The sequence below is a fragment of the Peromyscus eremicus genome, chromosome 9 (genome assembly GCF_949786415.1).
Source record: "Peromyscus eremicus chromosome 9, PerEre_H2_v1, whole genome shotgun sequence".
Taxonomy (NCBI): domain Eukaryota; kingdom Metazoa; phylum Chordata; class Mammalia; order Rodentia; family Cricetidae; genus Peromyscus; species Peromyscus eremicus.
In genome coordinates, this window is record NC_081425.1 from 1183374 (window position 1) to 1210445 (window position 27072).

A 27072-nucleotide genomic window follows, 5' to 3' on the forward strand; every position below is an offset into this window, starting at 1 on the left:
ACTTACTATATGTAAGAATCACCATCTTTAGGCCAGTTGTTATTAATTAATGTCAGTAATTATAGTTGATAGTTCACTGCCAATAATATCAATTTTAAGAGTAAGTTAATATTTAGATTTTTGAGTTTATGCTGATGAGTGGTATGCACATTCAGATTAGAACACTTTTCCTTTGTTATCATAAATTAATATAGAAAATCTTCTTCATTTTCCACATAGAAATCTATCCAGCTAAGACTGTGAAGCCAGCTGTACATACATCTTGGCCGATTATCACTCAGGAAAGATTCCCGTGTTTTCTAAAGGATACAATATGATGTATCTTGTTGAAATTATATAAATTCTACAAGATGTCCTCTCCTAGCAACATTATCAATAGTCTGTCTATCCATCCATCCATCCAAATATTCTTTTGTAAGCATCATCAGAAGGAGAATAATCAGATTGGACTGGAGCCCTCCCAAGGAAGATTGGCCAGCCTTTGGCAATTTCCACTTTTTTCAAATTTGCATAGAATCTGGGCTCTTGATTCAGGATTATGTTATGTTTTGACATTTTTTTCTTTCTCAAAGCCAAAGCCACATTGTCTTCTTGCTAGTTTAAAATTGTGTGAACCAATTTCTTATTTTCATCAATTTTTGAGTATTATAATTATAATTTATTTAATGGTGATGAAGTAATTTAAACAAATGCATTAGAGAAATTATTACTTTGTTTTGTATCAAGCTCCAACCCTCAAAGATATGACCTTTCCCTTTCCCTTTTTCATTTGTAAGGTTTTTCTTCCCATCAGTAAAGTCTATCCTTAGGATTCTAATAAGGGAGCTTCAATGTAACATTAGTTTTGCATCTCCTTACATTGTCCTTCAAACACCTATGGGACATTTACATGACTAGTGGGTGTACTCTTAGCTAGGAATTTAAGTACAGATAATCTGTGTGATCTTACAGGCATCCAAATGAAAATTCTGTTTATGTCCCTTCTTTCAGGATCCTGCTACCTTTGTGTTTATGGAATTAGACAGACCAGAGACCTCTGTGGTCCCTGGGTTTCTGTAACTTCCCACATACACTGGGAATGAGAGGTACCAGCATGCAATAGGATAGCATAGTTGAGTTTTACAAGAGACTGGAGCATTTGAGGTGATAGAACTATGCAGGCTGTAAAATGCAGACGCCATCTGTCACAGAGAAAACACATTAGCAAAGGCCACCTGTTCCTACATTGTCTTGCCCTTGCCCCAAAATTTCACATTTGCTCTTATGTTTGTTTGCAGTTTCTGAGTCGTGACGCTATCTAGTGACTAATGGGACTTTTTTGGCACACTCTAACATTAATATTCTGATGGGCTTGTGACTTAATTTCATTTACAGTATGTAACACGAATCTTAAAAGGTCTTATTTAAAAAACAAAAACCTGGAGCCAGGTATTGGGGTGAATGCTGAAAGATCAGAGAGACAGAACAAGCAACAACCAACCTCACCTTGCCACCTCCTCAGCTGATCTTTTTCTCTCAGACTGAAAGCCTCTAAATCCTCACTAGAATGAATCTCAGCTGAACTGCTTAAAAACTTCTAGATCCTCACACCTCATATACCTTTCTGCTTCCTGCCATCACTTCCTGGGATTAAAAATGTGTGTCCTTCCCAAGCAAAGATATGAGATCTTGAGTGCTGGGGTTAGAGGTGTGTGCCACCATGCCTGGCTCTGTTCCCAGTGTGGCCTTGAATTTACAAGGATCCAGACAGATCTCTGCTTCCTGAATGCTAGGATTAAAGGTATGTGCTACCGTTGCCTGAATTCTACATTTAATATAGTGGCTGGCTTTTTCCTCTGATCTCCAGATAAGCTTTATTGGGGTGCACAAATAAAATATCACCACAACAGTATGTGGGAATGTATTTCTTACTAATTTTCTGTCAGTTTCCTTCTAGGCCAATTGACTATGTGAGTAAATTTTTAATTCCCTTTTCAATAATAATTCAGACACATTCTATTATGTGTTGTACATTTGTTTACACTAGCAAAATATAGGCAAATATCCTTGCTTTCATGTAGTATAGCTCTCTGGAAACTCCCTAACAGGCTCTGCATCTCCCAGGTGACTCTAAATCCAGGAAATTTTGCAATAAAAATTAGCTGTGAATTTTTCCTTTAATTAAAAGTGCAGTGATTGTGGAGGGGCAAACCGGCAGTGTCTCTGGAGGGAGAGTGTGCAAAGCAAAGGGACATCTAGTGCAAAGTTCTGGGTTAGAAAGCACGTTCAATACTCTGCTCCTAATATGAGAGAGGAGGACCTTGAATGAAACAAGGAAGGAAAGATAGAACATGAAATCAGAAAGGCAGCAGGGGACCTACCAAGGTCCCTTATAGGTTAGTGTAAGGCCTGGCCTCGTCCTTTAGATAAGCTGGATGGCATAGAAGCCATTTCCAGTGGAGGTGAGAGGGTTTTGGTCAGAATCCATCTGCGTGTCAAATAAAGAACATTCAAGAGAAATGATAGCTGAAGCCACCAAGTAGAAGATGCTGTCATTATCCTACTGTGAGAGAAATAATGGTGGCTCAGACAGAAGGTAAAGGAGGAGCTCAGAGCAGGAGCTGTGAATGGTTGTGCCTACTCCTTTTGAGAGATAAATAATGGTGTGTGTGTAAAGACAAGAATTACACCAAGTGTTGGGCCTGAATGATCAAGTTACTGGTTGTTCGCTGAAGAGCACGTTGAGGAGAAAATGTCAAGTTATTGCTTTTCTTCTTCTTCTTCTTCTTCTGCTTCTTCTGCTTCTTCTTCTTCTTCTTCTTCTTCTTCTTCTTCTTCTTCTTCTTCTTCTTCTTCTTCTTCTTCTTCTTGTTTTGTTTTGTTTTTTGAAACAGGGTTTCTCTGTGCAGCTTTGCGCCTTTCCTGAAACTTACTCTGTAGCCCAGGCTGGCCTCGAACTCACAGAGATCCGCCTGCCTCTGCCTCCCGAGTGCTGGGATTAAAGGTGTGTGCCACGACCACCCGGTGAGAAAATGTTAAGTATAGCAGCATGTTTACATTGAAAATACTGCCACAGATTTTTCCCTCATTTACTTTTTAATTTTTTAATTGAAATATAATTACATCATTTCCTCCACTCATTCCCATGAACCCTCTCTCTTAAATTCATGACCTATGTTTCTTTAATTATATGTATGTATATGTATTCCAAATATATGAATCTAACCTGCTCAGTATGTATAAAGTTACTTGTATATATATGATTGCAAGGCTTATTTTTTTAAAAAAAAAATCAGCATTGAATAATGAAAGGGGCACATGTTTTAATCTTTGAAAGTTATTAATTTTGATGCAGCAATGGGTCAGTGACACTTTTGTCAAAAATACAAAACCTACAACAGCTAAGAGCATATTTCCTAGAAGAACAAAGTTCTCAGATTTGCCAAGCTTCAGATTCTGAATTCCTCTTAAACCAGGTAGTATTACTTAAAATCAAGATCAATCCTTCAGGAATCTTCTGAAAATAAATAGGGAAGCATAGGTGGTCGGTCAGCTGCAGCGGCCAATGAGCATGTGATCATCTGTGGTTAACTCCTGAAGGCCTCCCTCCATCTTTATGATCATTTGTGTGAGTCAAAGTACTTGCAGTGGTTTGTCAAAATTTTCCTGTTCCTGTAATAAATATTTCTCATATTTCCTAGCCTAGAATAAAAAGCTGCAGGCTTGAGGGTCCTTCCAAATATGTGAATTCCTGTGGCTTTGCTTTACTTTGGTACTTTTGGATTTTGTGTGTAAAAGTAGGTGTGTGTATATGTGTGTCTGAATGCCTGTTTGTCTGCAGATGTATTATTCTCACTACTTTATTTATGTTAACATTTTTTTCAGTAAGAAACAAAACTTTTGGGGCAAGCTTTTTAGAGCCTTGAAATGAGTCCAACTCTCTGAAAAATAATTTACCACTTCATTTTCTGAATCTTGCCATTAGTTAAGAAACCAAATGTCATCTATAAAATCTGATGAACCATGTTTAAAGTGTCTTTTTTAACATTACAAGAAATTTTAAATGGGTCTTTATATGACATTAAGTTGTAAATATTGCATTGTTATTTTAGATCTAAGGTGGGAATTCATTTTTGGGTTAAGGGGTTATATGAAACATGAATTTCTGTATTTAGGCTTGCCAGTAACTTGCAACAAGATTAATAGAATGATTTCTGTGTGAAAGGGGAGCTGTTTGTGGAAAGCCATTGTGAATTTTGCCTTGTCGTCTTTCCCAGAACTATTAATTCAGATCCATGTATTTATATGAGCTTTTAAAATAACAGTATACTAGTTTTTAGCTGGTACTCTTCCCTCCTCCCCCAACTGACATTTCTATGAGGATCAGCCACTGGAGAGAACTAAGCCAAGACCATAAGCTACTTTGACTATCAGTCTATGCAGTAGTTGGGATCCACTGACTTGGACAAAATAGATGCCTGAGCTAGGCCCCAGAAACTCAACTAGTGTGACAGTTGTACCGTTCTTGGGCATACTTTCCAAGTCTCTGTGGTGTTGCTCTCTCCAGCTGCTACAAGGTAAATGGGTTATGGAAAATCATTTCTATATACGGCTCTGAAATTCTTTACTTGAGGAAAAAGTTTGTCTCAAGGTTACCTCTATATAGGAAATGTCAAAAAAAATTTAATAGCAACCTGAGCAGCCATATGCCAAGGAATAAGAGATAAACAAGTCTTGAGGGGGGATACACAAGCAAATGTCTGTCAAAGCTTTAAATTTTTAAGACATGACAAAATCAGTTACAAATGTATTCCACAAATAGCTATTTTATTATAATCACAGCCAATTTACTTTTATAAAATATTTTCATTATTGAATATCCTACTTCCTGAGTAACTGTACTTGTTACATGATACAATAATCAGAATACTTGTTGCTACTGAATCCCCAAAAGTTCCTTCCAAAAACTAAATAATAACTAGTTTAGAATTTTATACTGTTTTGATTTGTCTAACAGATTAATAAAAGAAAAGGCTTGCTGTTTTTAGGTTTTAAATCTTGGAAGTTGATGAAAATTCAGAGGATAACTGAAATCTCTTCAGTTGCCTTATTAGTAATCAAAGGAACACAGAAAGAATAGGGGACAGATAAATGTTCCCTCAAAACAAACACTAAGTAACTGATCAAAATGCACAAAGAGGAATTTCCTCTCTCTTCCTTTGCCTCTCATTGGGCTGGACTGTCTACTTTTAAAAGCAGAATTTTGCTTTCCCAAAATGTACCAGACAGGAATTTTTTCAAATTCCTTAAAACCAAGCCAGGAAAAGTTCAGACATTTCAGGCATGCATGGCAGAGTGAGACGGGCATGTCTGTGGTAGCAAGCATGAATCACTGCAACACAGCTGCAGGCTTGTTTTCCTGGTCCAACTTAAAGATATATTTCAGCTTCATTAAGCCACAGTCACCTAGTTTAATAAGAGACTGGTGAGAATGAACTTCCAGGGTGTTGATACAGTATCAAAGCATAAAAAGCACCTACATTTTGTAGGATGGTTCTTCTCTTGGTGTCCTTCAGAAAGTACTAGGAAACTCGGACTCACTGCCAGGAATTATCCTGGTTTGATACCATTGAATGAAACCCAGACTACTATTTGTCTTCTATTGGTTTACTATTGGTTGATTATTTTCATATATATATATATATATATATATATATACACACGAACATCTGTAATGACTCAAGACAAAAACTGAGGCAATTTTATGGCTATGAATTTCAAGCAAGGATGGCCCCAAACAAGCTGCTCCCTAGAAATTGTAAATGCCTTACGAAAGAGCTTTCCCACAATGTGCACAGAAAAGATAAAATATTCCTGTGTCCTTTTAAACTTTACTAATTTGTGCTAGGTATTTACTATGTGCCCATAGAGCAGTATCAAACACTTCCAAATTTGAGAGAATTAGGACATACACCTGTGACATTAGGAACTTATTTGTAATTGCTAAATACCCATCAATATTAAGAGAATAGGAAATGAACATGATGAACAAACAATAGATTTGCACAAACATTTGGATCCATTTCCTCAGAAAGAGATGAAAGCTGAGGTGCTCTCCTTGCTAATTTTATTGAATGAATTTGTTATGTGGGTTCGTTAAAACCTCTCTGTGAGTACATCAGAAATTAATATTAGTAATCTTTCTCTTTAAATCACTACAAAAATTTTCTTGTATTTTTAAATAGTGGTTGTTACAGCTTAAGCAACTTATTTAAAACTGATTTGTAAGGCACACACACACATTACAAAAGACGTGGAAATAGCCTACATTGATTGATGAAGAATAATAATGACCTATACCTGCTGAATAACTAATTAAATAAAAGATCGTTAAAGCTTCATCTGTCGGACACATTTTTCTCTGTGTTGGACTTAACTAGCATTTCCAAGAGTGGTTTTTATTATATTCTATTGTCTTTTTGAGCAGTAATAACAAGTTCATGTCATCTCATTAGCCATTCTGCAAATACTTGATGGTTGTTCGGGGTCCCCAGTCCAAACACTTGAGAAGAAGATAGCATTGCTGGCTAGATTGTTTCTGGTGTGGTACAACAGTCTTGCTAACATGCCTAATTAAAGCATAGAAAGACACTTCATTCTAAGAAAAAGAGGTAAGACCACAGTTGCCCAGAGCTCTTCGGCTCAGATTTTATTTGCTGTGATATAATATAATAGGTACTTGAACCAAATTCTGTGAATGAATTAAGTCTTCATTCTCTTTTATTCCTGTTACCTCTCACTAATTGTTTTCTTGTACAGTGTTGCCAAACAGTTAGTTTAAAAAAATTTGGAAGAAACACAAATAGATGTCGAGGTACACAAAAGTTATTAGTGGAGAGAAACAACAAATGGCTCTCTAAAGCTTCTAACTCTGCATCTTGGGGTCAGCCAGTAGAATTTTACCACAGTCCAGTCTTGGTGCTACTGAGGTCTTTTTCAGTTCCTGTGTTGTTGCTATTCTTAGCATTGTGGCCAAGCTGACTAGACTAAATGTAAGCAGACTTTACACACTTTTTTAGAGTATTCATTTTAATCAAAGGTGTTCAAATATCTGGTCCTAATTTTTGAGTTGCAATGAAATTCTTACATTGTAACGATCAAGCCCTGGCTTCTTTGTCTGGGTTTCTTTTAACTAGTTCCTAATAAATCTTTCAAAGATTGGTGGCAAAGCTGAAGTATTTCAAGTAATTGTCCTGCCTGATCTTTGAGAAAACATAGAAGTTTCTAATTAATAGTGATTTAGTGCTGTAGTGGTAGCAAGCAAGTATCAAGATTGCCATGGAGAATCTAAGAGAACTCCAAGGCCAGCATGGTGACCTGGTTAATCCAACATTATATAAATATGAAATCATGGACACTTGGAGTGTTAGAGAAGGGAAAAGAACTTGAGTTGTGGTAAGTGTGGGTTCATTAGGTCAAATAGTGGAAAACAAGTCCCAAGAATCCCTTTTGATCTGAAGCCACTGCTCCTCAAAGGCAAACAGAAGGGTGCCTAGAAGTACTACTCTCTCTGTACCCCAAGGAAACTCTCCTTCTACCTGGAAGGTACCCAGGCACTGAAAGCAGAAAGTATTTGCATTGGCACATGGCTTTGACATCTCTGGAATGGTGTTAATTTAATACCCAAACTGCCCTGCCAATGTCAGCATCCACCCATGTCAACACTTCTTAAGATCTCATTCCTTTCTAAAGAGATTTTCTATTCATAATGGGGAAGTCTAGTCAGTTTCTAAGTCTAAAGCAATATTTTCCAACTAATAAATTTTATTAACTACAAGATTTTTAACTTAGAAAGTATATGTAAACATACACACTCATTTTTCTATATAGTCTGATTTTATTGCAAAATTTTAGTGCTGTAGACTGAAAGGTTTCAGGTGACTTATTTATTTCAACAGTGAGACACAGCTGTGCCATCATCAAAAAACTAAGTATAGCTCAGAAACACTAGATTTATATTTTAAAGACTGATTGATTTTATGTGTATGTTCCTGAGTGTACTATGTGTACTACATGAGAGCAGGTATCCACAAGGGCCAGAAGAGGATGTTGGACACCTAGAACTAGAGTTACAGATAGTTGTGAGCCATCATGTTGGTGCTTGGAACCAATCCCAGGTACTTGTGAGGAGCAACAAGTGCTCCTAACTACTGAGCCATATCCCTACCCCCTCTATATACATTTTTAAGTGTCTAGGATAAACTAAATCCTTTTGTGTTTGTTACATAATCAGGAGTAATAGATTTTAAAAGTATCTTGTTTTGCTTCAGCTTGCTTTGCTGTTTTGATGGCTAAGTGACAATTTCTAAGCTGAGTGCATAGTACTTGGTAGTTGAGTATGCAGAACAGTTGTGTTAATGAAAATTATCATTATGAGGTTATGTAAGTCTATTATAGGTTACATCACAGGGAAAATACTTGAGTTAGTGAAGTTAAACATGATTTCAAGAAATAGAACACATTGTTCATGAAGGTTTCCTTTGTTAGGATAAATCATTCATTACAAAAAAATTCAAAAGGTGACATCCTTTCAAATAATCTAATTTTAGCTGATACATTGTTCAATAAATTTATGCAATTTAATACGGCTCATCTTGGTAATACCCTGCATAAACATTCTCATTTCCTGAAAGTGAATACAGTCAGCATTAGTTGGAAAGCTTTATTATATTTAGTAAAGATGCCAGCCTTAAGAATACACATCTTAAGCCGGGCGGTGGTGGTGCACGCCTTTAATCCCAGCACTCGGGAGGCAGAGCCAGGCGGATCTCTGTGAGTTCGAGGCCAGCCTGGGCTACCAAGTGAGTTCCAGGAAAGGCGCAAAGCTACACAGAGAAACCCTGTCTCAAAAACCAAAAAAAAAAAAAAAAAAAGAATACACATCTTGCCCTCAAGGCATGATAGTACGTGTCAATAATCAGAGCACTCAGGAAAGAGGATAAAGAATTTGAGGCAAGCCTGGACTGTAGGAGACACTATCTCTAAAACAACAAAAATCAAACAAACAAAAGAGAATAGACACCTATCTCTCTCTCATTTACGATTGTCTCACAATAGGAGGATTTACCATCACCAGGGATCCTATTAACCTCAGTATGTACTATGAATTCATGTGAGGAAATAAATGTTGAAGTCTGGGAGATGGTGGCCAAGCTTAAGTTCAGATCCCCAGAACCTCAGTTAATGCTGGTCATGGCAGTGTGTGTGTCTGCAACCCCAGTGCTGGAGGCAGGCAGAGACAGGTGGGCTCCAGAGATCACTGACTAGCTAGTCCAGTCAATCAATGAGTACCAAGTTCAGACTTAAAGAATAAGGTAGAGAGGAGAGCAATATAAGAATATTCCCAGATTCATATCTGGCATACACACAACCATGCAAAGATGCGTAAACCTCCACATAAACATGTGCATACATGCGTATGTCATCATCAACAACAACAACAATAACATACACAACAAATATTGAAGTGAGGAGGGGACAGTTTGCTAGGGGGAAAACAACATGATAGAAAGTAATCCATACCATGACCACTGGCCTTAAATGTTATTTAAGTCTATGGCTGAATCTGGATGAGTGAATTGACATCACACCCAGGCAGATGACTAGAGGATAGGACACTGAAAAGTCACCAAACTAAAAAAATAAATTCAAGTATAGATTTTTAAAACCAAGTGGCCTTGAGTTCCAAATTATAATCCGGTTAAAGTGGAGTTAGGGAAGCAGCCACTTTACTACACATCTGTTTGTGGCTGTTTGGGTTATGTAGAGAGCAGCATGCCCCTGTGCTGAGGGCTGTTAATCAGGACGCTGTTCATGCTCCCAGGAATGTGGGTTCAGAGTTAGTGTATTCTGTGTTTGCCCATGAAAATATCAATGCATCATATTGAGTCAAAGAAAAAAACAGCATTAGTATAATTGAGTTATATAAATATTTATGCTACTTATATTATTCAAATAATAGAAATTTTATTTTAAATTTTTAATTAAATCACCACCCAATGTTGGAGATCAAATCCGGGGCCTTGTGTATCCTGCACAAACATTCTTTTACTGAACTACATCTTGAGTAAAATATGTGAACGGTCACTATTAAATTACAAGAGCTGGGCTGGTAAAATAACTTAGTGGGTAAAGGTGCTGGCTAACAAGCCTGACAACCTGAGTTTAATCCCTAAGACATATGTGGGTAGAGGAAGAGAAAAATAACTTATGTAGGCTTTCCTCTGACTTCCACTTGTGTGGTGTGATATGTACACACACACACACTCACACACTAAATAAAATGTAATAATAATAATTAATTGCAAGAACTTAAAAATCATTTTCTCCTAGTTTTTTTAATAAATGATCATGTATTGAGATATTTTTGGTTATAATTTTGAGGTTGGGTATTGCTGAAATCCAGTGGGTGAGAAATCAAAGACGGCATACTTCACTTACTACACAATGCTTAGGTCAGGCCTGCTCAGAGAGCATCATCCTTTCCCAAAGCCTCTCACACTAAAGCTGAAGAGCTCTGCATTAGAGAACCAAACAAAATGATCCATGGCCCTACTTTCATGGATGTTGTTATTTTCCATAGACACCTTTTGGAATTAGATCTAAGTCCAAGGTTACAGTAGAACTTACCTTCTATATGGCTTTGATAAGTGCTCCTTCAAATTACTTTGTCTATTGATTCTATAGTTTAATGGAAACCTTGCTCTATTGAACCATTCTGGAATTTAACAATAGAAATTCCTTGGAGAATGAAACAGGTCTTATTTATACATATAAATGTATCAAAGGGAATGAAAGCCAGACCAAGCCTGGCTTACCCTATCTTAAACAGAACAAAAATGTTCAAATGTCGGGGGCTTTACCTATACTCTCTAATCTGATCACATTTAAAGACTTATTTAGTCCTTGAAGGTGCAGTTGAGAAAATAAGCATGTATTTGAAGGCCAGGACTGAGATTTATCTATGCTTCTGCTTCTTGTCTGTGGATTTCAAGCAGCTTATGAAGGGGCTGATCCATCTATGGGCAGTGAGAAGGGAATGTGTAATGGTTGTTTCTCATTTCCAACTAAGGAGTTTGCTGAAACCCTAAATTCCAAGACTCAAAGTCAATCAGCTCATCTATGAAAATGGTAAGAACAGGAGGAGCAGACAGAACAAACACAAACAAATAAAAATAGTTTAGAAAAGTTTTAGGGAAGCTGATGCTTGAAGGACAAGAGTGTTTTCATTCCCCCCACCACCACCCCATCTTTCTCCTCTACAGAGATGAACTTCTCCTCACATATGGGAAGGGAAACACAGTCAGATCTATTGCATGGAATGTAGATTATAAGGGTCAAAAACCAAAGAGAAAAACAAGTACCCACAGTACCCTGACCTAGTGACTGAAGGGTGAGTCACAGGCAGAGCTAAGGGAGTGGATTCTCCAGATGTCCATAGCTTGCTGTGATTCCCTAAGCTGACAGGAGATTTTTAACTGACACTCAGTGGAATAGGGTATTGCCTGCCCAAAGACTGGGCTGCAGCAGGATGTGGCATGCCATTGGAGGAGTTAAGACTTGGTAAGTGAGTGTCTAAATGCTGAGAAGCTGACACATATGGCTGAAAATGAGATCTCTTGGCTCCTCTAGGAAATCTGAGTGTGAAGGTGAAAGTAATTATGCAGACCAAGACTTCAATGTGTTATCTCAAGCTTTCCTCAACTCCAACTTCCCACATTCCTTCAATAGCATAATAGATAAAGTGGCTTCATTTGGATGGACTTGGTGAGTGTTCCTTTGGCAACAACATAGAGAGAGAAAGCTCATGTGATGAGGCAGACAGCTGGAGAAATACAGGAGTCAGAAGTGCTCTTTATGAAAATCAGTATACTGAAAATGAACAGAGCCCCTGAGAACTACTTTAATCCCTTCTAAGGGTCTCAAAGGCCTAGTTACCATGCATTGACCCTGATTTCTTAAAGATTCCTCCTCTTCTTAATACAGTACATTGAGGACCAAGGTTCCAGAGCATGAACCTTTAGAGTAGAAACAATATTAAAAACCATGCTTTCCACTATAGAACAAAACCACAGATACTTTGTGTCTGAATATGTTTTAGTGGTGGCCCCAGGGCATGTAGTTTTTTGTTTGTTTGTTTGCTTGCTTGCTTTTGTTTTGTTTATTAGTCATTACCACAATTTTGTATGTATCTCATTTAAAAATGACTTAATGTGCTTTTGTATCTCATAATTATGAAAAACAAAGAGGAATATTCCCCAAACACAGTTTCTTACCCTTTTTTCATGAAGAAAAGAATCAGTAGAAGTAGGTTGGGGTAGGAAGATGATTCAATTGCTAAGACCACTTGCTATAAAAGCAAGAGGACATGAGTTCAAATCCTCAGCACCCACATAAAATCAGGTGTAGTCTAGCATGCCTATGATTGTGGGCCAGAGACAACTGGATCCCCAGAGTTCCTTTGCCAGACAGCCTAGCCAAAGAGGCGAGATTCCAATTCAGTTAAAGACCATATGTCTCAAAAAATCAGGCAGTGTGATGATAGCCGAAGAAACCAGGCATCTTCATCTGGCCTCTGTTTGAGTGCACAATGGTGCACACATATACCACCCAAACACAAAACACATGCGCGCGCGCGCACACACACACACACACACACACACACACACACACACGAATAAATAATACATAAAAATAATTAAGACAGGAAAGCAACACATACAATCCTAAAGATAATCAAAGCAGATGAAAATATACCTATATTCAGGCTATAAAAACATGCTGTACTAAATCCTAATGCAGAGATCCTCTACAGAAAGTTCCAAGGTCAGTATTTACCATCTACATGTAGATTTGGGTTCTTTTACGATAAACTCAAAGCATAGGTGGAAGAGATCAAAAGAGAGGGAATGGAATTAGAGATGATCAGCCAAGGGTGATTAATGTAATTTTGTTTCTTATACAACCTTAATATGTGCCTGAAGGATTTGGAATACCAGAGTGTTTTTGGAACATGCTTTATTATTTCCACAATAGAATGCATTATATTCCCAGATACTATCATAGAAACATTATTCATTTAACAAAAATGTGGCTGTTTTAGCAAGAAATTATACTTTCATAATGAAAATTGACCAAAAATACAATGAAGCATATCTAAATGAAATACTTTCTAAGTATCAATGTTTCCCCATGTTTCTTCTTTTTGTGGAGCATGGGCTTTGAAGATTATGGGCTTTGAAGATTATGTATGTATGTATGCACATATTTTAAATTATATTTGAAGATCAGGGAACACACTCAGTATAAGATCATTCCATTTGCTTCTAAATTATCTGTGAAATAATCACATTAAGCAAGAACTGATTTTTCTTTCAGAAAGCAAATATTTGAGAAATTTTTTATATCTCTTAAGATCTACATGATCAAGAGGCTGTGGAGATAGCTCCGTCGGTAAAGTACATGAGGCATAGGCACAAGGACCTGAGTTTCATACCCAGCTCCCATGAAAAAAGTCAGGCATGGTAGTCCTGGGAGGTAGAGACAAACTGATCTCTTGGGCTCACTGGCCAAGCAGCCTAGCATACACAGGAGACCTGGTCCAGTGAGTGGCTGTCTCAAAAAATAATAATAAACAAACAAAACCACAAAAATCAAGGAGGATGGCTACTGGGAAACAGCCCTCAGGCTTGACCTCTGGCCTCCATAGGCATGCATATATGTGTAAACACAAATACATATGTACACACACATATACAATCACAGACAATACAATCATTGTTTAATTTATTGATATTTCTTCAATACTTCTTAGTATCCAGAACAGAAACAAATAAATTTTAAGATCAAGGTGGTCATAGTAGTGAGCTGACAGAATTTATGTCTCTTTGGGAGTTATGAGGACTGTCACTTTATGTTCCTTGGAGGCAAAGTGGCTGAGTCCCCTGGATAGCTGAAGAGGAGATTGATGAGAAGCAATAGGAAAGCAACTTGGGACAGATAGACAGCAGAACACAGAGGCCCCAGTGAACAGCAATAGCCTCCTTGCCCAGGGCCAGTACTAGCCATGGAAAATGAGTCCATGCATTTCACTTGTATCTACTTTAAATCCTAGTCAACCCTTTGAAAACCTTTTCAGAAGTGTTTTTCTTTCCTGTGTTTTGCAAAGCCAGATGCAGAAGGGTAAGGAGAAGTGTAGCACTTTCTTGCCTTTGACCCCACAACCTGATGTGACATCCTCAAAGCCATCTGACCTGGTGAAGTTTACATGTAGCTGGGAACATTTCTTTAAGCAGTCACCATGGTCCTGCAGTCGTTTTGTGATATTTTCAGTTTTCTATTTTATCAACATACCTGCTTTTTGAACTGCACTGAGGGTTATTACTGACTCCAGCTTCTCCTTTTGCTGAATGAGGAAAAGTGGAGGGAAAGCATCAAGATTACATGCTGCAAATACTATTTTTCCCTTAATTCCAAATAGCATCTTCACTGTAGATGTAATACAGATAGACTTGAGCAGAGAGATTGAGGAGTTAATCTTACATTGACAATCCCCATTTTAACAGAAAATGCACTGTAGGTGAAGCTGTTACACTTTAATAGTGGCTCATAATGGATTTCTGTAGCCATTTTTCTGTTTCCCTTCAATAGCCAGAAGAAAATAAGGGGATATAAATTGTTTGTATTAAAATTGTCCTTTGTATTAAGTCTACATGGGTAAAAGTGCTGCACGTGTTCAGAACATGCACCGGCAGTGTAGTTACTGTTTTCTGCTGGTATTTTGTTGCTTGTCTGTGCTGCTCAGGTCTCAGCCTTGTGTGTGTGTGTGTGTGTGTGTGTGTGTGTGTGTGTGTGTGTGTGTGTGTATGTGTGTGAAAGTCATCTTGTACAAGTTCTTTGATATATTATGAACTTACCCATTATCATCCATAAAAGAATAGACTTTGTTCAAATAAAGATAACAATAGAAAACAATTTATTCTTCCAGTCTAATCTCAAGCAAGAAAAAAATAGAGCATGACATTAGAAAAAAAAAGTTTCAGGTGTGTGACCTGATAAATGAGTTCAATTTCTGGTCCTATCACTGTTTCAGCTCAAGATATTTGATAACTAACAATCTTCAGTTTCCTTCTCTCCAAAAGGTAGTTAATAGTTGATAATATTTGACCTTGTCACTATTTCCCCATATCTCTACCTAATAACACAGAGACCTCTTTAGCTAAATGCCAACTATTATGGCAATAACTTACCAAAGTAAAAATAAGAGTCTTAAAATAGAAGCTTGTATACCTCATATTCTTAATTGTATGTGGAAGCTACAAAGTCAGTCTCACAGAAGTAGACAATAGAATAACCTGTAAAGGTTGTTGGGCAGTAACAGATGTGTGCAGCCCACTAGAGGTAATTTCTAATGTTCAATGGCATACTGATAACTATGGCTGAAATCAAGAGTGAGTGTGTGTGTGTGTGTGTGTGTGTGTGTGTGTGTGTGTGTGTGTGTGTGTAAAATGTAATGATGATACATACCACAATCCACATGTGGAGATCAAAGGACAACACTTGGGAGGCAGTTTTCTCCTTCCATCTTGTTTTGAGACAGGGACTCTCTTGTTTCTGTCAATGAACTAAGGCTAGCTGGTCCCTGAGCTTCTGGGCAGTTCTCCTGTCTCTTCCTACCACCTCAAAACAAGAGTTCCAGTATTACAGATGCCACCATTGTATCAGACTTTTCCACACTGGTTCCAGGAATGGGACTCAGATCATCAGGTTTCTGCCTCTAGCATCCTTATCAGCTGAGCCATCTCCTCAGTCAATGGTTAATTTTTCTCTCTCAAATAGATAAAAGAAAGGTCAATGCCAATTACTTTCACTTTATCATTACATTACATGTATGTATTAAAATGCTGTACCATACCCCATAAATATGCAAGGCAATTAAATATATGTTAAACATAAATCTAAAAAACTGCATTTAAAAATAGAGGCACCACATAAAGCAAGTTGCATTCTGCACAAAAGAAATCTACATAAAGTGATTTTGTAGTAAATATTCACCAAATAGGACTCTGTTTTCCTTCTCTCTGCTTTTCTTTCATGCCTCTATTTCTCACTGTCTGCATTTTTAGTGATTTTCCATCATATTTATGTTTGTACAATGGAAATACATACATTGGCTCTGAATGCTTTTGTGTTCCTTCATGGTCACCCTTCTTCCTCCAAAAACAGACATGATGAGGCCCATCAGACTCTTCCAAGCCTTCTTAGTGTGGTCATTCAGACACATAAATATCATAGCTGAATTGCTTCTTATGATTAGAATGTTCATTGGTGGATATTAGTTATATTTCATAATAATTTAAGTCCTTCATGGTGATTGAACTTACTGGAGCCATATATCTATCAGTGTTATGAACAACACACATCACATTTTATAAATAGCTTTAAGTACATAGCAGATTTTATGTTTTCTTACAATGCATTATTGAACTGGGTGTTTCTATTCTATATGATGGTGGTGCCTGAAATGTATTGAGAACTCATCATATATCATTGTCAAGGTCTTACAGAAATTGCCAGTTAAACCTCACCACAACAGGAGATGTGTACACAAAGGTCGTTGAGTTAAAGGAATGGTTTTGTCAGTTAAATATCTAGAAACTTGTTCCAAAGTGACTATGTTAATTCATATTCTCCAAAGTATCATTATGAATCCTTGAATAAGTCTTTTAATATCAATATGCTTTAGTCTCCATAAAACATCTCATTGTGTTGACAGGACAAAATATGTCTTTTCCTGTTCAGTATCTCAGGTTCTCTTAAACTAGGTGTTCTATAGCTAGCCAGATATTTTAAACTTCGTTGTCATTACCAGGAGTGTGTTCAATGAGATGCTAGTTCCTAATAAAGCAAAGCATTAGAGGACAATTTATAGTCCCACACCTAAACGTCATGAAGCTTGAGGCAAGTTCTACCAAGTTAATTTCCAGGGCCTGAAGTAGTTAAGTTCCCCAGTGAGAAAATGACTCCAAATTCAACCAAATTCTCAGACTTACTCCATTTTGGTTAAAGGTGGAGCACCTTCAAAGTGCCAAGTCCCAAGTACTGAGTCTCTGTGCTGTACAATTTTTGTAGTGTTCCTCTACCTATTTTCAATGTTTCAATGTTTCAATGTTTATTTCATTTTCCCTGTGCCAAATGCCTTAAACCTCTAAAGACATAATATAAAGCTGCTCTGTTGTTGGTGATACTGAAATTACCCTGGCTTGAAGTCAGACACAACTTTACTAAAATTCTAAGAACTGCAAAATGCCACACGTAATTTTAATCCCTTTTAGAGGAGCTTGTGTTATGGAGACAATGAGTGTGGATAACTATTGATTATCTGAGAAATATTTTCTCATTTCAAAAGCCAATGGCGATTCAATCTGCTGTCCTATCTTGACAGGCACGAGTATATTCACAGTCTATGAGGCTTCATCTCAGGAAGGCTGGGTGTTCCTCATGTACAGAGCAATAGACAGCTTCCCCCGCTGGCGTTCCTACTTCTACTTCATCACGCTGATTTTCTTCCTTGCCTGGCTTGTTAAGGTACTAGAAAAGAAATGTGCTCACAGTGTGTATATTTTGTGATGTTTAACATGTGTTTTTTGTTTTTGTTTGGTTTTATTGATCACTAGGCTTCTCCATCTCCAATGTTTGGTAAATATGGTTTTTTTCCTTTCAGAATGTGTTTATTGCTGTCATAATTGAGACATTTGCAGAAATCAGAGTACAATTTCAACAAATGTGGGGAACTCGGAGCAGCACAACTTCCACTGCAACCACACAGGTATCTTTCCGACAAGATGATCATAGTCCATTGAGTCTTAGGCACATCCTATCCTCATAGCAGTGAAGCCTCAGAGAATGCTCCTGGAATGGGATACTGCCATATGGCACAGTGGGAGAGTGGTTTGAAAATACAGATGAAGAGGTCCAAAACCAGACTAGTCATCCAAGGCCTTTGCTGTGGTATGAGGAAGGTCATCTAGTTCCTTAAAAGTTCCATGGTGGCTTCAACACAAAACCAAAATTGCCAACCATGTTTATTATAGATCTTTGATTTGATTCCAAGACCACAAGTCCTCAAAGGCCTACCGAGTAAATATAACAATGGAAAGTTCCCATTTTTGGTGTAACCACAAGCCTATACAGTGGTCCTTATGTGAAGGATTAGAAGTGTTGGTATTGTAGATGTATTTAATTCAGAACAAACCAATCAAGGTACAAAAAAGTATAAAGAAGACTCCTCAGTCCCCACTGCATGACTGTGGTTGTTGAGAAGTCATCATATATTCAGTATGGTTTCCAGCTCCCAAAATGTTAGAGATAACATGAAACATCACAAAAGCAACAGAACATTCAACTATGTATGAGGTGTTCTGATATCCTGTTATTTACTTATTTATTTTTGTTTTCACATTTTGTTGTTTAGAAACAGGAAAGGCAGACTTGCATATCTTCTAGAATGAATAGAAGGAGAGAAAAAGAAATAATCCAGAATTAATAATGAAACTATTTAATGATTTTAACAATTATTTCGAGATTAAATTACGAAAAAAAATCTGTTTGCAAATAATTATATAGCTCTATTGGGGGAAAGGTCAAAGTGAACATTTTATATTGAAGACTTTTTTATTGAACTTTCAGCAATCCTATTTTCAAGTGTCATTGAACATAGGAAGCTGACATTTATGACACCTTAGATATCAGAATTGCTCAACCTTTGTTACAAGTGAAATTATGTCACTATTATTCGAGTTTGACAAAAATAATTCAAATTTCCATGAAAAGAAATTAATATGCTACATAGGTTAAGTCACAGATGCCATGTCATGGTACTTTCAAGGAATCAACCCAGGAAGCTTTTATTCCTTGTCTGGTCCCTGTTAGCTTACTATGAAGTATAACAGTTCCAGGTCTTCCCTAAGGTGACAGCCTCTTGGCAGGCACGTTTTCTGTGACAGACATTGAGATGTAAATGGAACATAAACCTGTGAATGCAGCTCTTACATGCAGTGCTCACAGGCGATGGCCTAAAATGTCCCTAAAACCATATTTTGCTTATTAAGTAACTCTGACAGATAAAAATCACAGCTGGAAAAGTAAAGCGCCAAACCAGCTAGCAGTTATAACAGAAGACAAAATGTGAAAATTTTGAACAAAGTCATACAAAATTATTTTGATGCAAAACTGCACTTAATGTGGAGGCATAAGTCAGGAATTCAAGAGGGAATGTGCCTGAATGTTCAGCAGAGGTAATCACACAGAGAACTGTGAAAAAAAACCTTCATTAAGAAAAATGCTATGGCTGAGGACCTGGTTGCTAAGCAACCAAAGCTCCTGCAGGCTGCCTCTTCTAAAATACCACTTAGGTAGCCTAGCAACTGGCCTCAGGCTCCACCCACCTCTCAGTCACCACTTCTAAGAGGTCCCAGATGCTTTTTATGTGTACAGAAGGGAGACAGAACATTTGTTGTGACTGTTAGATTTGTAAAATCTGACCAGATTCAGAGCCTGGACTTCTCTTTTATTGGTTTAAGGCACTAAATCACAAGGCTCTAATTCTGACAAAATAGGCTCTAAAGTGGTAAAATCATGATGATTCCTATATGGCACACAGGTTTTTGGACATAAAGTCATTTCTTTTATCTATGATGTAGGAAACTAATGTTCAGTGTGTTTTTCTCACCAAAGAGTTAAAGAAGACTGGGAATATTGAACTTGGCAATGTCACTAAGTATGTGAACTTCCAATGACAATCATGACAGTAGAAATGTACATATGTATATACACTTAGACACATGTGTACCTGGTGAGGATATAGTAGACCTTTGGACATAGTTCACTAAGAATTGGCACTGATATTTCAGAGGAAAAGTAGAATCCATGATAAAAATAATTTTCTTTAAACTATCAAAGTAATATTTTTTTTTTCATTTGAATGGTCACTACCAAATGTCTCTGAGTAGCCACATAGAAGCAAATTAAGGAAATACAGATTTCAAAGCTTTTGTGCATAGCATGCTATGGTGTGCAACAGCAAAATGAAAGGAAACTGGAAGGGATCATTTCAGATTCCTAATCATGGATCTGCCTGAGCTGTGCTGGAACCAGTGACTCTGCCTGCATAGTTCTTGGTGTGGATAAATATTGTCACATACTCAGAGATGGACTGGTATATAGGACAAAAGATTCACATTCCTGTTACAAAATGTACCTTCTGTTAGTCCACCATATAATTTCTCATTACATCATTTTTAGAGATGTGGCCCTAACACTGGATGTTAATATGTGCTGATGTGAGCTAGGAAAGCTTTATATGCAGCAGTTCCTTAATTCAGACCTTCACATCTTGTACTGAACACCTCACTTTAGTTAGACACCTGTCATCTCTTCACCTAGATTGGCTCATGCTAAGGATAAGCTGGTTTCACTTTGTCCAGAATGAAGCTTAAGGACCCATCAAAGCCCAGGGCCATGCTGACCACTTTTGTACTCTGTGTACCAAGAGAGAACACAAAGAAGGCAGACCATGAATACCTAAATTTTATAAAGGATCCATGGTCCAATGGCATCCTGTTGGAGTTCTGGCAAATAAGCACTGTGCTTTGTGAATTGAACAGTGTTCCTGAGACTTTCATCTGTGACTGAGCGCTGTTGCCGACAGATGCTGTCTGAATTATTATTCTCTAGCTAAGCTACAAGACAGATAAGGTAGAGTTAATGCAAGTAAAGGGGTGATTTTGAGTTGTTTCTTCTTTGCCTTCCTGTCAGCATCCTTAGAATATGCAGAAATCAACTTCTGTAAAGATGTGCGATACTCAGCAAGAAAAGCAGAGAGACGTAAATGAAAGACGCATGAGCAAAAATTGGAAAGAATTGGCTCACCCAAAAGAAAAGAAACACTACATATAACCTAATGCTCAACTTGAGGAAAAACTGCTTAGTGTCCCAAATCCAGCAATTTCCACATGAATAGATATTACTCAAATGTGTGAGAAGCAGTTAATGGATGCAGCTCAGAGAAGGGCTGTCCCAGAGTGGTGTAATATTGAGCTCTTTCCAGTGAGAAGCCATGGGATGGATGAAGCATTCAACATGGGAAGTAAGGGGTGAAAATTAAGCTTTGTGAGACTGACTCACTAAATGTATTCTTTTGTTAATTTTTTTTTCTAATTCATTTTGAGATTGGGTCTCACTCCATAGCCCAGGCAGGCTTGATCATACAGCAATTCTACTTCAGCTTCCTGAGTGCTGGTATCGTGTGTACTGACATTCATGGACCAAACATATTTGTTAATGAAGTTGAGCCAGATGTCCATGCTCATGATTTTAATAAATAATCTATTTTTTAAATACTTAATTAAAAAAGGAGCAGAACAATTTCAAAATAGTTTTTTTTTCCACAGTATGTGTGTATGTACATGTGTATACATATCTTAGATTTGGGATTTTAATTCATTTTTCAAGATTCCCCCTGCTCCTAGTATTATTTCTTTTACCTTACCTCAATGGATAACCTGATGGCTGGAATGATATTTTGTCCACAGACATCAAGATTATTCTTAACTAATTTGTAAATCAAGCTGCCCATTACAAAAGTCTATCATTTTCAAATGAACAAGCCTGAGCTAATTCACAGGACTGAAATCTTCATGCTTTCCCAAATGCTTGTACTAAGAGGGGCATGTTCATGGATGCCCATTATACTGTGATGGATAATGTCCCTCCAACTAATTGATAGCATCTTCTTGCAATCACTCCATTATATCAACAGTGGCATTGAGCATAGTATACTGACACTACAACCTGCCTTATTTAATTGCTATAGCAATATTATGAAGTGGGTACTATGATTGTTTCCACATTGCAGGTTAAAAAATGGCAAAGATGGACAGTTTAATTGTCTTGTTTGATTGTAGATAACATGAGACTCCATTCAGGTTGCCCAGCCTTCATTTTTCACTCACTATGAGATCCTTCCTCCTTTTGTTTTAGCTATTGCAGGCCATTGCCAATGTGTCCTCTCTGTTCTAGTTCCATGCGAAATTCCCTGTTCATAAGAAGACAACACTACTGTTGGCTGGCAAGGTCCTTATCAGATATTTCCTCTAACAGAAACATTAGTTCTGATAGGTTGACCTTCTGAACTCTAGTTGTCACTGCTGTATACTCTCATGGACTTTTACTACCAGCCGTTCTCAATAGTAACTGGAACATCTTTCCTAGAAGACAGTGTCTTAGTTAGGGTTTCCATTGCTGTGAAGAGACACTGTGACCACAGCAACTCTTATAAAGTAAAACATTTAACTGGGTCTGGCTTACAGGTTCAGAGATTAGTCCATTGTCATCATGGCAGGAAGCATGGTGACCCACAGACAAACATGGTTCTGGAGAAGGAGCTGAGAGTTCTACATCTGGATCTGCAGGCAGCAGAAAGAGAAGGTGACACGGAAATCTCAAAGCCCTTCCCCAGTGACACATTCTCCAACAAGGCCATATCTCCTAATAGTGCCTTTCCATATGGGCCTATGGGGGCCATTTTCATTCAAACCACCACAACAGTCAAGCAATAGCTACCAAAGTCTTTAAAACATGCATACCATTTGATTAAGGATATCAAGTTCTATGAATTTGTCCTCAGATTATTGGACAATAATCAAAGAATTATATTTGAAGATGCTTTGGAAGGTATAGAAAAAATAAGGATAGGGCTGGGGATGTAACTTGGTGGTAAAGTACATGTCTGCATGGGAAAAACCCTGAGTTCAATCTTCATGACTGCAAAACAAATTCTGAAACTCTGGCATTTTGTTATTGATGATAATGTACTAAGTTGGAATAAATAGAAAGTGGTAAAATAATATTTGAATTTTATTGTCATGAAAATCTATGGACAACCTACTAGTACAAAAAAAGATCTCATGTGGGGTCTGCATATGTGTGCATGTGTGTATGTGTGTATACATGTGTGTTTGTATGCACATATGCATGCATGCACACGTGTTAAATTCTTGAAAGTTTAAAATGTCAGTAATGGCTGTCTCTTGGGATATTTGTTAATGTTTTTCTCATCCACATTTCTAAGTGTTTAATAGTAAACATAATAAACACTTTAGTGATATAATCAGAAGACAAAAGTCACATGATTAAAACATAGGAACCACTCAACATTTTAACTAAAACCACCTATGTTATATTCTACTATACAGGTCAAATGCTGAATATAAGTCTTTAGGTAACATAGATTTGTGTCCTTTCTGGGTAAAGTTGAAGGAGATCAGTTGAGTTTGGCTCAATGGTCCAGGTTGCCAATAAGCCAGTCCCCACCCAACCACCATCACCTCTCTGCTCCATTTAGCACAGTCTCCCTTCTCATAATTACATAGAAGACTACGATGCCTCTTATAGCTGTAACTCTCACATCTATATTCAAGCCAGCAGAAAAGAAATACAGGAAAAATGAGAAGGCTCTGCTCACATCCTGGGGGCTAGTATATAGTCACCAGTCAAAATGAGCTTTTAGGAACGGGTAGGAACTGGTCATCATAAAAATGCCCTGACTTGGAAGACAAACAAAGAATGACCACAGTCATACCCAGCATCCTCCCCAGAGATCTAAGCCCCTTGGGATTCCTGTCTCTGTTGGCTAGCCTACTTTCTATCTCAAAGAACTATAATCATATTAACCAATTTAAATGTTGTATGATTTGGGTTCCAAAGAAAATGAGACACTTTTTCATTTCTGTTACTTTATTTCAAACACAGGGGTGACCTTCAGAGAACACTTTTGCTGACAGTTAAATTGATTCATTTGAGTTTGGTCTGCTGGAGAAAAATAATTTAGCATAGAAAATTAGTCTGCCACCAATGAAAGGAAATATTAGCCCCAGGAGTGCTTTGTGCCTTGACAAGACAGTACAGGAGGCATTGGCAGAGTGTTCTTAGTTGGTGACTGACAGCATAGGTTTTGACATTTGCCCTTAAAAAGAGAACCCCAGAATCTTGAAGAGGGTCTTTAAAGTTTACTTTAACTGGTTTGTTTTCCCAGCTAGTCTATATTCTCAGAATGAGCCCATTCATGAATGATATGCTTGGTTCTACCACCAAAAAAAGCTTTTAAATTTTATTTTATTCTAAAGAGAAGGTGAGTTCTATAATAGACAGCTGGGACTGACAATTTGTGATGACATCTTTGGTCAAAGAATCTTTGTGTAAATGTACCTCAATCATTTCATTTAAAATCTAGATATTTGACCTGTGAGGTTAGGTACTTGTTTCCCATTGTTGCAATCATGATACAAAGAAAATTTTTCTTCCTGAAAATGAACTACAATCTCTCTGACTAGTTTTTGAAAGTATGGTTATAGCGCCAAGGTAATGATCCACGTGCTATGCCACTCAGATTTCTATTAATGATTCCCCTTTATAACAAGGGATCAGGTCAACATAAAGCCACAAGTAATGGTAGCAATGAAAATGTTTGTGTGCAAAAAAGAAACTTTGTTTGGGAAGAAACAAAATAGTGAATTATTATGGTTAACGTCTTTATTTAAAAAATTTATCCCATTAAAACCAACCAATACACACACACACACACACACACTACTACTACTACTACTACTACTACTACTACTACTACTACTACTACTCAGGAACAGGGTATGTGGGAAGTGTCTTCCAGCTGGATATAATGTTGACAGATGAGAACCTAAGTGGGAGTGGACTGTGTCATAAGGTTATTACCTAGACACCTGAATGTAGGAGTCCCAGGTTGGCCAATAGCATCTTGAATTTTATCTCTTCTAAGTCGTCTAAGCCAATATAAATGACATGTACATTTCTAAACATATGCATTAAATTTCTGTTGAGTAAATTAATTGTGACCTAGTTAAAATGATTACACAAAATCAGTTAAGCACCCTCTCAGTCTACCACCATTTAAATACGACCACACTCATGCTACATGTTGAAGGCGAACTCCTATTATTTGACATGAGAATGTTTTTAATTAATTCACTGAGAAATATCAATTAAGATGTTTAAAAATCTTTTTACAATACTCAATAGATGAAACATAATGATTTAGAATTCCAACTACACTTTTGTTGCAGAGCTAAAAAATAATAATGATTATAACCAGCTAAGATACTAAAGTATTTTTCCTGCATAGAAGAGTATCTAAAAGATTACGTATTCAAAAATCTGTGTAAGGCAGAAATTGTATGGCATATGTGCTCGATAAATGTAAGCTATTACTATTGTTCATAAGAGTGTTATTATTATTCACTTGTTTTCAGTATTAAAATGAACATAGCTAAAATGATTCATGATCTAAATATAAGTCTTTAAGAAGACAGATTTTCAGTAATATTTAAACACAGAAAGCTGCAGAGAGTACTAGAGTTCTCAGTATTCCATGTTCAACATCTCTGAATCATCTCTCTGTCTTAAAGATGTTCCATGAAGACGCTGCTGGTGGTTGGCAGCTGGTAGCTGTGGATGTCAACAAGCCCCAGGGACGTGCCCCAGCCTGCTTACAGGTACAGCATAATAACATTTTTAAAAACCATTCAGCATGGATCTTTGACTTTTATTTTATACAAATAAATCCATAGGCCCCAAGCTATAGAATTGCCCAGATTTATCAAGAAGTCGGGGCAATGTTTTATTCTATCCTGTATTCAGGATCTAGTTAGTATTCATTTAGATGTATAGTAGATACCCTACTTTGTTTTCTGTTGCTGTGACTAAAGACCTTGACAAAAAGCAGATTGCATAGAAAATGGTTTATTTGGCTTAAATATCCAGGTCACAGTCTATTGAGATAAGTCAAGGCAGGAACTTAAGCAGAAGCCATGGAAATATGCTACTTTCTGCCTTTCTGCCCATGTCTATTCAGTATGTTTTCTTAAACCATCCAAGACCACCTACTGTACCAGTCTTTTTATTTTGGGCCATCAACCAGCCCCCAAATCATGACACAGAGACTTTTTATTAGTTGTGAATGCTTGGCCTAGCTTAGGCTCATTTCTGTCTAACCCTTCTAACTCAAATCAACCTGTTTCTCTTTATCTACCTTTTGGCTCAGCAATTTTTACTTTTCTTTCTTCTGTATATCTTACTTTCACTGTTTCTCATGTCTGGCTAGCAGCTGCCCGGCTTCTTGCCCCAAGTGTGTCCCTCTTTCTCTCTTCCTTCTCTCATTTTTCATTCCCTTTGAGCCCAGATTTCTCTTCCTATATATTCTCTCTGCCTGCTAGCACCACCTATCCTTTCTCCTGCCTAACTATTGGCCATTGAACTCTTTATTAGACCAGTCAGGTGCCTTAGGCAGGCAAGGTGAAACAAATGCAGCATATCTTTACATAATTAAACACATATCCTTACATCATTAAACAAATGCAGTATAAACAAAAGTCACACACCTTTACACAGTTAAAGTAATATTCTGCAGCAGAAACAAATGTAACACATCTTTGCCTATTATTAAAATAATATTCCAGGACACCCTACTAATGGGCAGCACCACCTATAGTGGATGGGGTCCCTCCCACAACAACTGTTAGTCAAAAAAAATGCACCCAAAGGCTTTTCTTTTGGCCAATATGATGAAGGCATTTTCTCAGGTGAGAGTCCCTCTTCCAAGATGACTCTAGCTTGTGACAACTTGACAAAAAACTAAAACTAATCAGCAAGTGGGGATTTGATAAATGATGAATAATGGCACACAAGCAAAAACATTTCAACAGTACCAAATCAACAGAAAATTTTGTTGCCATGTTAGTTCTTGTCAAAATATTTTCTAAAATGTCTGAGTTATTTAGGGCTCTGCAATACCTCCATGTGTAACTGGGAAGGAAATATATTAGCACATGATCTGTTGTTCTACATGTCCAGTCTCCAGAGCAAGGTGACATCAAGGTGTTTTCTTAACAAAGAAGCCCAAAAGTAAGTATGGGATGATTGATTGCAGGGGCATCTGAGATCAAG

At 37.4% G+C, this 27072-nt stretch overlaps 1 protein-coding gene across 2 annotated transcripts in view; it reads left to right on the plus strand.

Annotated features, from left to right (window-relative positions):
* The window catches only part of Nalcn (sodium leak channel, non-selective), a 298952-nt gene that overhangs the window by 54685 nt on the left and 217195 nt on the right, over window positions 1–27072 (plus strand). Inside the window, exons 7-9 of one of the 2 annotated variants that reach the window (XM_059274302.1) lie at window positions 17483–17625; window positions 17762–17866; window positions 25536–25622. In XM_059274302.1, the coding sequence (XP_059130285.1) occupies window positions 17483–17625; window positions 17762–17866; window positions 25536–25622 (335 nt within the window). The remainder of the gene's footprint in view (window positions 1–17482; window positions 17626–17761; window positions 17867–25535; window positions 25623–27072) is intronic. The other variant, XM_059274303.1, reaches the window with a different exon arrangement.